Genomic DNA, 13,547 nt, shown 5'->3' with positions numbered 1-13,547 from the left:
GCAGTGAGAGGCCCATGTACCGCAAAAAAAAAAAAAAAAAGCCTCTATTACATTCAGAAAGTTAAATGATTGTCACCTCTTTTATCTGTCCTATGAGCTGCGTTAAAAATTTGAAAGAATTGGTTTTGAGTGGTTCACCTTTTTACCATTTGACAGCATTAGGAAGATTCGATTTTAACATGATTTTTCTTACCTCAAAGCAGGAACAAGAGACAAGTTATACAATTCTCAGGGCAAGAGGCACAAATGTTACCATCAGTAGCCTCAAGCCTGATACTACGTATGTATTCCAAATCCGAGCCCGGACCGCAGCTGGATTTGGGACCAACAGTCGCAAGTTTGAGTTCGAAACTAGCCCAGACTGTACGTATTTTTTCAATATAGTGTATGGGGGAAAGGGCTGTTGCAAGGGTGTCTGATAATTCATTCTCACTCTAAGTTTTAGCTAAATGTGATACACTGAAAGTATATTGCTTGGGGGACATTTAACAATTTTGCATAGCATTGGGTCTGTTTACTTGTGTTTGTGTAAATGTACATCTGTGTGTGTGTGTGTGTGTGTGTGTGTTTCTCTTTTACAAATCGAACATATTCTAATGCCTGGAATGCTTCTGATCTTCTATTGGCCATAAATTCCTTTGAGGGTCGTTATTTAATATGGTAACATTTTAACTTCTAGTACCTGTTAATTCAGATATTTCAGGTTCATTGTATGGTTCAATGAACTACAAAAAAAGAAATGTGATGATCCATGAGGAACTTAATATTGTTTTAATCCTTAACACATTTAATCTTGTATTACTTGGAGGTTAAGGATTTTCTAAACCTGATTCATCACCTCATTCACATTCACAAGTAATTTGGTTGGTCCTGTGTGTCTGACACTAAATTTATCTAAAATTGGCAAACATTTTCCCAGTAACATTCTGATTTTCTTTAAATGCATTCACTTCATATTAGAAAAACCCTCTGCTAAAATATAAGTTTCAAAAGGGAAAATCATGGCTATGATATTAATATAAAGTGAACACAAATTAAAGATTTTATTTAACTTATTAATTAATGAAGAGACTAGTAAGAGAGTAAACTGATTTAAAGAGAAATTTGAAGAACAGATACATATACACATATACATACATATTTGTATATGTTGTGTCTGTTTGTGTGTATGAGTGTGTAGACAATCAGGAGTACTTAAACAAATTGGTTAATCTGTCCAAAACTGGTTAATATACTATAAGGCAATAACTATAATGATTGGGCTCATCTTTTCTAATGCACATAAAACAGTCATATCTCTAGTGAATATATCATTCTAGTTGTAATGAGAAAAATCACATATATAACTATTCATTGTCTACAACTAACTTCATAGTTGCAAAACAGGCCAGGAAGACAATCAAAGATGAACACGCTTTAGAAACAGATTATCCAGGGAGAGTCTGACAATGCCTAGCATTCTACCGAAAGGACACACAGTAATCTCTTTTGACAGTTCCAATTTGCCATTTCTCCCTGGCATCTATATTTCCTATTTTCTAAATATTTTATTCATGGTATAAAATCACATTGTTATTGGTATGGTAATATTTTATGCCCAAATTTCATCCCTCATAGAAACATTCAAGATTAACAAAAATTATAAAAGTTGTTTAAGTTAATATGGTAAAGTAAATATTTTATGGCACACTTTTTGTCAAACAATTAGAAATGCTGTTTACAATAACAAGCTCTACCTTCTACAGGGTATAAGAATCTAGTGTTAGAAATTATTATCTCACAGCTGAAGCATGACAATTCTTCTACTCAAAGGAGAGCTGCCATCCTCAAAAACATAAATCTACACACTTGGCCCTCCAGATCCACAGGTTCCACATCCATAGATCCAACCAACCTTGGATCAAAAATATACAAAACTATATCTAATATCCTGTGATAACCCATAATGGAAAAGAATATGACAGAATTTGAAAAATAATCTATATATGTATAACTGAGTCACTTTGCTGTACAGCAGAAATTAATACATTGTAAATCAAGTATACTTCAATAAAATTTAATGTATATTATATAGATATAATATATACAAAAAAATTCCAGAAAGTTCCAGAAAGCACAGCTTTAGTTTGTGGCAATCCAGCAACTATTTACATAGCATTAAGTTGTATTAGGTGTTGTAAGTAATCTAGAGATGGTTTAAATTATAGGACAGGATGTGCTTAGGTTATATGCAAATACCACACCACTTTATGTAAGGGACATGAGCATCCTCAGATTTTGATATCTGTAGGGGGTCCTAGAACCATTCCCCCTTGGATATCGAAGGGGATTCAAGTCTCAGATGTGGAGACTGTACTTCAAGACCTCTCCTAATCCTCCTGTGATGGAATGAATATGGAGAAATCACTCTTTGAGGACATTAGAAACAAAATGCTGCAAAATACCATGGAAATCCATGTGAACAAGGTTTAAAACAAATTAAAAATTTTAGATGACACAATAACAAAATATAATTGCAATTTAACATTTGTAATTCTAAATCTTTTTGTAAACTTTAAGTGGAGCAAAGAAAGTTCTTTGTTTTGAAATGATTATAGATTGAATTTTTTCAAACTTTTAAATAGTTATTGGAATTAACAACAAAACCTAGATTTGCTGTAGCAAGAGAGATCACAAATCACAGAAATATAAAAATCAAATGTTTATTATGTCATGTGGTAGAAATTAGGCATATTGGGGGGCAAGAGGGGTAGAACACCATTAGATAAATATGTATTATATTGATGCATATTTTGGAATATCAGTCTAACCTCTCTTGTTCTTAATTAGCACTTAACCCTATCTGATAAATAAATTTGCAACAACAAATTCTAAAATTTTAATGTGATTCCAGATTTACCACAGATATAGTTGTGGTAGTGTTATGCATGATCATCTAATGAGACTTCAGTGTCTGAGGTTTAAGAAATAGCCCATTTGAAAACTTCAGGGTCTTAGGACTTTTTCAAATAAGTTTTATATTTGCTGTATTTCCATTGATTGATAGAGCAGATGAAAAAAGCATAGAGAGAAGGGGAACTTTTTTAATATCCCTCCTCTCCTTTTATAAAAATCTTTGAGTTGCACAGTTTGATTTTTTTTTTTAAATCAGTTTACTCTTACTGCTTTACCATAGAATTCTTCCTGACTTTAAATATAAGTAAATATAGGTTTAAAAATTACCTTTTGTCTTAAGGGGAAAAAAGACAAAAATCAAAACTCTCCGTTTTTATAAATCAAAATGATATATTCATAAAAACTCTAAGGATTTAAGAGTCTTATTTGTTATAGATTGATATTTAAAAGATATAAAAAAAGGCTCATGTTTCTTTAATGGTTTGCTGCTTATTCTAGTTTTTATTATTTTTTAATTATAAAGTTTTATTCATAACACATATAAATGTTTCTTAGTAGAAAATAGTGTATTTCTACCTGGAATTTAATTAGTATTTTTTTATCTTGTTTACAGTAACAATATAGAGGCATAGTGGATTATATATTTTCCTAAGTGCTTTAAAGTTTCTTACTATTTATGTGTCAGTGCTTTACATTTATTATCATCACTTTACAGAAGAGGAAACTGAGGCATAGGGAGGTTAAGTAAGATTTCTAAAGTTATACAATTGGTAAATGATCGATCTGATTTTAGAACCCATGTATTTTTGTGACAGTATGAAAAGCATTTGCGTAAACATTTCATTTGATCCTGTTCTATAAGCTATTAAGATACTATGATTTCCTTTTATCCATGGTCTAGGACACAGAGTTTTATATGTTTTTTCTGAGATTGCATAGCTAGTAAGTGGAGTCAGTGAGCCTCCAGATTTTGGAGTACTGATCCAGTGCTGCTATTGCATATTAATAAAAAAAAAAAAGGTCATGCTAAAAGTCCCACAGAAAGCATAGAGTGTATATGAGTAAAAGGACCTTCCTAGAACAAAGGTGACATCCACCAAAGCAAGAAGTCCCAGACTTTAAGAAACAGTGTGACATGTTTGGGAAAACAGGCAGTCCATCTGTCTGGAAAGCCTCAGTGGGCAGAAACTGAATCCAGAGTGTGTGCTTTGTGCTTGAGAAAGGCAGGCACAATGTAGGAGTTAGAGAAAGAACCCTAAAGGGAGCTGCCATGTATTGGGATGACCTCGACAAGCTGCTTCAACTTTCACTGCCTCAGCTTCCCTGTCTGTAAATTGGGAAAGATCATCGTGCATGACTCAATAGGGTTTTTATGTTGATTAAATTAATTGTTGTTTGTAAAGTGCTTAAAATATTACCTGGTATAATAGTATAGTAAGCACTCGGGGTGTGTGTGTATGTCTGTGTGTCTGTGTGTGTGTGTTTGTTTTGTGTTTAAATAAATCGTACATAATTTGAACATCCAAGGAATTTCCAGAGCAAAAGTATGTGGGATAAAGCTGAGATCTGGAAATGGAGGATTCTACTGGATATTACTATTCAAGAAGATTAGCTCAGGGACAATTTAGTCAGCACTCCTAAATGTTTCATACTGCCTTTTTGTTGTTTTTAATGAATGGGTATGCAGCAACTTTAATCTCTTGGACCCTATTTTTAGGGGACATTAAGAAAGGCTGACAAAGGTAGAATAGAATCATTATATAGAGAACTTTATATACCAAGATTAGATATTCATATGTAATCTTGTGGGATATGGAGTACTTTTGCCAATTCTTTACCGGGAAAATGAAATAATAAAAATATATAACATTTATTAAACCCTTATTGCACGTTTAGCACTGTTCTAGGTGTTTAACTTGTATTAACTCCTTTAATCCTCACAACAATCATATTATTATGTCACACAGCAGATTGGTACAAAGCCAGTCATTCTGGTTCACGAGAACGAGCTCCTTGCCAGTCTGCTTTAGGCAGAGTGGACAGCATGTGTAGGATGGACAAAAATGGGAAGAGACTAGAGCCAGGGGGAGCAGTGTGCTTGTGGGAAAACATATTCAAACTGAATTCCTGACATAATAGGTATCAGTTTTTGCCAGTATGCCACATAAAATTATTAGACAACTGTATAACACACAATTTAATCAATACTATTCATTCAAATGTTTGCCAATTCAGTAACCAAAAATGATCTGATTTGGTTATGTGCTTTTAGATAGTCTCTGGGATTCATAGATATCTAGAGCTAGAGGAAATTGTAGAGAGGTCTAGTTTAATCCTGTCTTTGACAAGAAAAGAAATAGAGAATTCTTCTTTTTTCTATCATGTTTCCTCTACCAGTTTCACTGACATTTATTTTACAAACTGGCTAAAATTTACCAGCGAATTCAGAACTTGCTGCTCTTTATAAGTTGCTACACTATGCAAAGTGAAAAGCATGAGATAAAGTGATTATTATATGTTCATGGAGCATTGTTGAATTACAAGGTTAAGTTATTTACAAATGATTCACAGATCTATAGCCAGTGGAGAGGAATGTATCAGTCCATGTCTTCTGTGAAGCAGATATTAAGGTGGAATTGTGTGAGCTTCAGGGAGTGTGGGGATACAGATAAAAGGTAAAAGGGGAGGAAGAGAAATGGCCAAGCAGAGCCTGAGACTGAGATGTAGGTCAGCCATCTATGAAGACAGAGAGAAGGCAGAGGGTTAAGGAGGGGGACCCTCAGAGAGCAGTGCAGCTGTGAGGGTCTCACCAAACCAACGGGGAGCCTCAGCATGAAGATTGCCCTTACAGGACCGCTGCATTGGGCAGAAATGGCCTGGCTGCAGTCCCCTTGCCATGTTTTGTCATTGAGGAGAGCGTGGCTGCAGTGGATCCTGAAGGTGCAGCAGCTGTGAGCTGTCTGCCCACTGCAGGCTTGGCAGTAGGGAGATCCTAACAGGCACTCCCACGACTGCCACGTGGCGTAAACAATAGTTTTCTGATAGTAAAGAATAAAGTGCTTGCAACAGTTTATATTATGAGTATACCATCCTGCCACACTCTGAGTTCTTTTTTTCAGATGCTTAGAAAACTTTTAACAGCCTATCTGCCATATTTCTTTATTTACATCATTTATTCCCTAAACTGCATTATCTTAGAGAAAAACTTCCAACCTTAGATTTTTCATCAGGTTCAAGATGTGATATTGGCTTCTGGAGAGCTGATAGTATAACTAAACCTTCTCTTCTGAGCTTTTCTTTTGATACAGCACTGATTCATTTGTTTAATCAGCATTTACTACAAAAACAATAAATATTAAAGTATGAGTGCATGAGAGGGAATGTTCCAGGAACTGAGTATATTTTAGAGAGTGTAGAGATTAGAATGCTTATGGATTTTGTTAGCAGGTGAGCCTGGGGATTTAGGCAGAGAACAGATCCTAAATGGTTTTACATGCATTTTATCCAGAAAGTGATGGAGAGCCCTGCATGAGAATGACATAATCAAACTCATGGCTTAGAAGGAATACTCTGGTGGCCAGGTAGAAGATAGGAAAGGCCTGCAAGTAGAGATCCATTGGGAATTTCTTACTGTAATCCAGGAGAGAAGTGAAGACAGAAACTAAAATATTTAAAAGAATTTGGTGATTAATTGGATATAGAAAAATCAGGAGAGGGAGAGGACAAGGTGACTTTATATTTATGGTCTACATCTTTGCTACTCAAAGTGTTGTAGTCTGCAATCGGCAGCATCAGCATCACTGGGGGCTCATAAGATATGCACAGTCTCAGTCCCCACTCCAGACTGACTGAATCAGAAACTGCTTTTTCCAAAAGGTCCTCAAATGATTTATGTGAACATTAAAGTTAGAGAATCATTGGTTTAGGTCAAGGGTCAGTAAACATTTTCTGTAAGGGGCTAGAGAATAAATATTTTAGGCTTTGTGTACATACAGTCTCTGTTGCTCCTACTTAACTTGGCTAATTGTAGCATAAAAGCAGCCATAGACAATGTACAAATAAATGAATGTGGCTGTGTTCCAATGTAATTTTATTTATAGACACAAAAATTTGAATTTTATATAATTTTCATATATCACAGAATCTTCTTTTGACTTTTTGCAACCATTAAAAAAATGTAAATTTGTCTAAGCTTCTGAGCTATACAAAAACTGATGGGAGGCCAGATTTGGCTCCTGGACAATTTTTGCCAATACCTCATGTTGGTGAGTGAATGAATGATGGGCCATCTACAAAGGTAGGAAATACAGGGACAGGAACAATTTGTTGGTAACATGTGTTGAGGTACATAGGACAGGTATGATACCACCTTTTAAATAAATACAGATACTGGAGACTAAACAAGCTAATGAGAACGCTTTTATAGTTTCATTCTGGGAAATCTTACCTATTCCCTATATTTCTCTGATAATTACTGTTTATTTGATGAGTTTCTTGCCAATGAGTATAGAGAAAACCAGTCCAGCATATTTTATGCAGTAGATGCCCAAATAGTTTTGATTGATGTCAGTGAAAGCAGAGTATTTAATCTTATTAATCAGAAATTTCAAGTAAAATTATACAAAATGTCTATTTTTTACACTCAGTGAAGAATTCTTTTTACATTGTATCAGACAACAAACCATATTTTAGGTAAAAGCAAAATAAATAGGACTTAATTTATCAACATTTTCACGTAGATGTTAGTTATGATGTGTTAATGCCTGGTCGTTTCTTATTTTTTCTCTCCAACCTCACAGCTTTCTCCATTTCCGGGGAAAATAGCCAAGTGGTAATGATTGCCATTTCAGCGGCAGTAGCAATTATTCTCCTCGCAGTCGTCACCTACATTTTGATTGGGAGGTGAGTTCACAGTCTGTTTTATGACTTACTTTCATTATTGCATTGCTTGCTCCCCTCAATTGCCACTAAAATCTGAAAAGTGTGGTCAATAAAATATTTTAACAATAAGAATGTCTCCACTTGTATTGTAGATATTTCTTTTTTTCCTCCATTTCTTTTGATTCTCCATCTTTAGTTTTGAGTTTCTTTTTTTCATTAAATTCTTGCCCCAGTCTCCAACACCCACCACTTCTTTTGACCTCACTCTTGGTTTTTACTTTCTTTTTTCAATTATCCCTTCTCTCATCAAATACACCCCAGATTTCCCTGACACTTTCTCACCCAGAACACTGGTAACACTGCACAGCACTAATCACTAACAATGGAAACTTTACCCTTCATTCATTCTAACAGCAGTCGTTTTTTAAAAAAAATACTATAAACACTTTCTAGGGCCATTATAAAAACTGAACTGAAGGGGTCTGCACAGTGGGGTAGCATCTCTCCATATCTCCTCATTAGGCAGCTCTCCAGGGTCCCCAGAGAAAGAGGCTTTCTCTAGAGGATTTAGAAAATATGAAGTCATTAAACTTTCACTAAAGCATTTAATTGTTTGTGCAAAATGCTTTATTTTTTGTGCTTTGCACATTCTGAACATACATAATTGTTTTAAGTATATTTTCTTTCTGTGTTCTCTTCCTTTGATTTACCTCTAGGTTCTGTGGCTATAACAAGTCAAAACATGGTGCGGATGAAAAAAGACTTCATTTTGGGAATGGACATTGTAAGTTTCTAAACTATTTGCTGCCCTTTTGGCTTTACCATTTCAGCTTTAGCAGTTGTTGATTTGTAATTGGATAACTTCCCCCCTGACAAAGAGAATTCAAAGGTAGTTTTATGGGAAAATCGAGCAAGTCAAATTTATTTTAAACAGAGAAGGGAATGCACGGCTCTGCATTAAGTAATTTTTACATGGCTACATTTCAGCATACTTAAGCTAACGTGAAGGGTAACTGGTGGTTTATATTCAAATAATGCACATGATGGGGAGTAGATACTATAGTCGGCTCCGCGTGGCTGAAAGGCAAAGCATATCTTCAATTTCCTTATTACTAATTATTTGCTAAGATCTAAATAGGAGCCTTTTCCCTTTCCTAACTGCCAAGTAAATATAAACAACCTCTGTTTATGTGAAACGGCTTATTCCACTTTGTCAACCAACCAGGGGAGAGCCTTTAGAATAAACTGTTTATTTTGGAGGTACATGATATCCAACTGGTAGGAATGCCAGGGCTTTTGCCCCTTATTTTAATACCAATCAATTTAGTCTCTTTTTAATATTTCTCTGAAAGAAATACTCTTTTAAGAAACCAAGTGTTTATATCTAATAAAAAGACTCATTTTTTTTTCTTCTGGTGAAACAAATCATTCCAGGTGTTTTGCTTTACCAAACTATGGCTGGGTTATTGTGGCAATCACTAATCATCAGCCTTAAAGGGAATAGCATGTTCTCATGGAAATTAGTACAGAGACCATACTCATGCCTATATGCTCTCAAATAATCTCAATGTAATTAATATAGTCTTGTAAGCATTAGTTTCTTTGGCTTTCACTTTTGCTTTCTGAAAATAACTTTCAGTTCAACATACTTTGTATCAGTAATTGGCTTTCCATCTAAAAGTTGTAGCTTGACAGTAAAAACTTGATGACCTGTTGCTACCATGTAGGAGGAAGATAGTAGATTGAAAAAAAAAATGTTTTCCAAAATGTAAATTGAAGTAGGATGGACAGAATGGCAGAGGTTGCAGAGAGCACTGTTTGTTTCGTCCATCTCATTGAAGTCATTGTAGAATAATTCACAAAAAAGCCCAAGTGTCACCTTCCTAATATCAATATCTCATTCCAGATTAGTTAGGTTACCAACTCAAAAGTCTTAAAAGAGTGCATGAACAAATCACAGGATATTTATCTAGCTTTTTCTTCACAATCCCACAAAACACTGAGTCACATTCACCATGCATAAATTAGTCAGAGTAGTTGCATTCCTGTGGATTAAGTTGTTCTTAATCTGAGTTGGACAATCGATATAAATATTGTCTTTAGGGCAAGACCATATTGATTTGGTTCTTTATACAGCAATTATACACCTCATGAACTTGCAGCACTGATAAATTTCTGTGTGCCAATTGTAAGCAGGTTTCTCTATCACTTCAATCTGCTTTAGCTGTTGCTTTTTATGGTGGAGTTTGTTGAAACTTTAATTTTCTTCAAATGCATAATATCCTTATGATAGCCAAACAAAAAAGAAATGTGTTTTATCCTAGCTGCAAGGGCATAAAGTATATGCATGTCATAAACTTTCTGCGTCTTAATGCTACAGCTGGTTTATTTCAGACCATTTATTTTGTATTACTTTGAAAAGCTCTAGCTATGAACTATTCCCTCCAGCCTTGTTACAAATCCTATAATATTGCTTCAAAAGGAAAGAAATGTGTTTCACCTCCTAAGATCCTGTCCCCTTGCCCTCTCTGGCCGGGCCTTTTTACTTTTTTGCTATCCTTAGGGCAACTCATGCTGGTAAAATGGAAATGTAAATTACTGTGTTTGCACAGAATGAGCTGTAAAGTAGTGCAGCTTAACACGTGTGCATGTGTTTATTATCTGGTTTTCTTGACACAGCCCAGTTACTCTGTGTGTTGCTCTTAATTATTGGTGTGAAGGGATTATGTGCTTGCATCCTGAATCACCTGATTCCTGGAACCTCTGGGGACAGCAGTTAAAAATCAGCAGTCAAAGCTCCCACAGTGAACAGGCCATTTTTCTTGGAGATGTGTGCGTGTGTTTATACTTGTATTGTTTCCCTAAATGTCATGCAGATAGAAAAGCAATTTACTTAACTTTAATCAATCACAATGAATTGATTGATTTTATTTGGGAATGACTATTTAATTTTTAGATTAGTTAGTAATACATATACTCTCTAGGGCTGACAGGAACGGAATGGTAACTCTAAAGCACACTTTCAAGGCTGTTTGAAGCCAGCACTTATTTAAAATGTTTGAGACATTGTTCCTAACAACTCATTTTATAATCTTCTTTGTCAATTCCTTTTTTTAATTTAAGTATAGTTGATTTACAATATTATATTGGTTTCAGATGTATAGCATAGTGATTCAGGATTTTTACAGATTATATGCCATTAAAAATTATTACAAGATAATGGCTATAATTCCCTGTGCGATAACAGTATATCTGTTGCTTATCTAGTTTATATGTAGTAATTCGTATCTCTTAACCCCATACCCCTATTTTGCCAGTAAGTCTCTCCCAAATTGATTTCCTTAAGTTCAGCAAGGTAAAATATTTGTGATTGTTTACCAGGAAAAAAATTTCATTTTCACCTTATTTTTAAAAGTGCTATTTTTTCCCTTGGAAAGGAATGCTAGATTTTCTTAACTTACTGTTTCCTGACTTTACTATGACTAGTGGAAAATCAAAATTGGATGATCACATATTCTAGCCTCCATTTGACTGTCTTCTTTAAAATGTAACCAAATTGACTAAACAAAAAGATTCTGAGAAGACTTCATTTCCTAACTTCTTTTATTAAATCTATGGTTACTTTTACTGTTTTCCTTACCCCAAAGCAAGAAAAGTATGATAGCTTTCCTTAATCTGTTTCTTGTTTCAACAGTAAAGTGTTTTAGTACTGATAATGTAGAAATAGTTTTAGTGTGGTAATAAATTATAGTAGACCACTGTACTAAAGACTGACTGTGTTTATAGAAAGAAATGATGTTTATAATAAACAGCAGAAGCATGCAAACTGATGCATGAGCTCCAAAGAAACGGGCATTTCTAAGCCCAAATTCTGTCTCTGGGAAACCTCAGTGATATTCATATTTGTGAATAAGCATTCTTAACATGAAGATACTGATAATGGCCATAGTCTCTGTCATTTACTGGGCACTAACTACAATAACAGGCACTCAATGCTAGGCACTTGAAGAGCAAGTTTTCCAGAGCTTTCTTTCTCTGATGCTTAGCAGATTCTTTGTGCTGCGCTATTCAAAGTGGAAGAACTAGAAAAGTAGAGTTCTTCAAAAGCTACTCCACTCACAGTTTGCCCAAAGAAAGGGCAAAAAACTTACTATTTCCCCATTTCGGTGGATGTTGACTCCCTAGATATGGGTGTCATCTCAAATTATCTACACTCTGCCTCTGGATGGAGAGTGGCCAGTCTTTTGCAGTGTCAGGGTCAACACCAGGCAGAGGGAGGAGTGGCACTGACCTATCTTCTCCTACATTTTCCATGTGCTCCCTCACCTCCCACTCCCATTTTGCTGTCTCAAAATCATCTGAAGAGGGCTTCCCTGGTGGCGCAGTGGTTGAGGGTCCGCCTGCTGATGCAGGGGACATGGGTTCGTGCCCCGGTCCGGGAAGATCCCACATGCCGCGGAGCGGCTAGGCCCGTGAGCCATGGCCACTGGGTCTGTGCGTCCGGAGCCTGTGCTCCGCAACGGGAGAGGCCACAACAGTGAGAGGCCCGCGTACCGAAAAAAAAAAAAAAAAACCATCTGAAGAAGTAGCTAAGGAAAATAGTCTTTACCTCCCATCTTTCATAATCCATTTATTCTTATGCCTATATTTTTTTACTCAAAACCTCTATGGAAGCTTCCCAGGAACATAAATTATTATGTGAGGTAACATGAGATTCACAAAGTCACCCTGTAGATCAACAAACTAATCATGTCTTAGCCCAGACTCTGAAATCCTGGACTCATTGGCCAAATGTCCATTGTGATGAAGGCTCTTAGGAACAATTGCTGTCATCACAGTCCCTACATCTATTTCATATGAACTATTATACAAAACTGGCTCAAAGAATCTTCAGTAATTCCAGAATGTTCAGCTGCAATTTTGCCAGTAAGATTCTTCTATTAAAAAGTGATATCAGAGACTTCCCTGGTGGCGCAGTGGTTGAGAATCTGCCTGCCAATGCAGGGGACATGGGTTCAAGCCCTGGTCTGGGAAGATCCGCATGTTGCAGAGCAGCTAAGCCCATGTGCCACATATACTGAGCCTGCGTGCCCTAGAGCCTGCTCTCTGCCACAAGAGAAGCCACCACAATGAGAAGCCCACACCCGGCAACAAAAAGTAACCCCCACTCCCCGCAACTAGGTAAAGCCTGCATGCAAAAAGGAAGACCCAACGCAGCCAAAAATAAATAAATACATTTTTAAAAAAAGTGATATCAGAAAAAGATAATGTCTGATTTTATTTGTTATTTTAGGATATTAAAAACACCTTCAATAATATAGTGTACCAAATGAAAAAATATATCACCATTAAGAATCCATGTCCCAACTGGGGATCCTGTGTAAGTCACAGGCAGCTATCCGGGAGGAGCTGCCCAGAGTGGACGCATTGGAGGTGCCTGCGACTCTACGAGTTCCACCTACCCATCTCTATCCATTCTGTCCGAGTCAGGTTACCTGTGAAAGGCCAAGAAAGTTTTATTTAGCCATGTGGCTGACAGGGTCTTAGTGCTCCGGCCGGGTGTCAGGTCTCTGCCTCTGAGGTGGGAGAGCCGAGTTCAGGACATTGGTCCACCAGAGACCTCCCAGCTCCAAGTAATATCAAATGCCAAAAGCTCTCACAGAGACTTCCATCTCAATGCTAAGACCCAGCTCTACTCAACGACCAGCAAGCTACAGTGCTGGACACCATATGCCAAACAACTAGCAAGACAGGAACACAACCCCACGCAT

At 36.3% G+C, this 13,547-nt stretch overlaps 1 protein-coding gene across 1 annotated transcript in view; it reads left to right on the top strand.

The window, feature by feature from the left end:
* The window catches only part of EPHA3 (EPH receptor A3), a 367,753-nt gene that overhangs the window by 287,762 nt on the left and 66,444 nt on the right, over positions 1–13,547 (top strand). Inside the window, exons 7-9 of the mRNA XM_004272636.2 lie at positions 201–363; positions 7,695–7,797; positions 8,493–8,560. Of these exons, the coding sequence (XP_004272684.1) occupies positions 201–363; positions 7,695–7,797; positions 8,493–8,560 (334 nt within the window). The remainder of the gene's footprint in view (positions 1–200; positions 364–7,694; positions 7,798–8,492; positions 8,561–13,547) is intronic.

The sequence above is a fragment of the Orcinus orca genome, chromosome 5, assembly GCF_937001465.1.
Source record: "Orcinus orca chromosome 5, mOrcOrc1.1, whole genome shotgun sequence".
Lineage (NCBI taxonomy): Eukaryota > Metazoa > Chordata > Mammalia > Artiodactyla > Delphinidae > Orcinus > Orcinus orca.
This window is presented reverse-complemented; position numbering and strand designations above follow the sequence as displayed.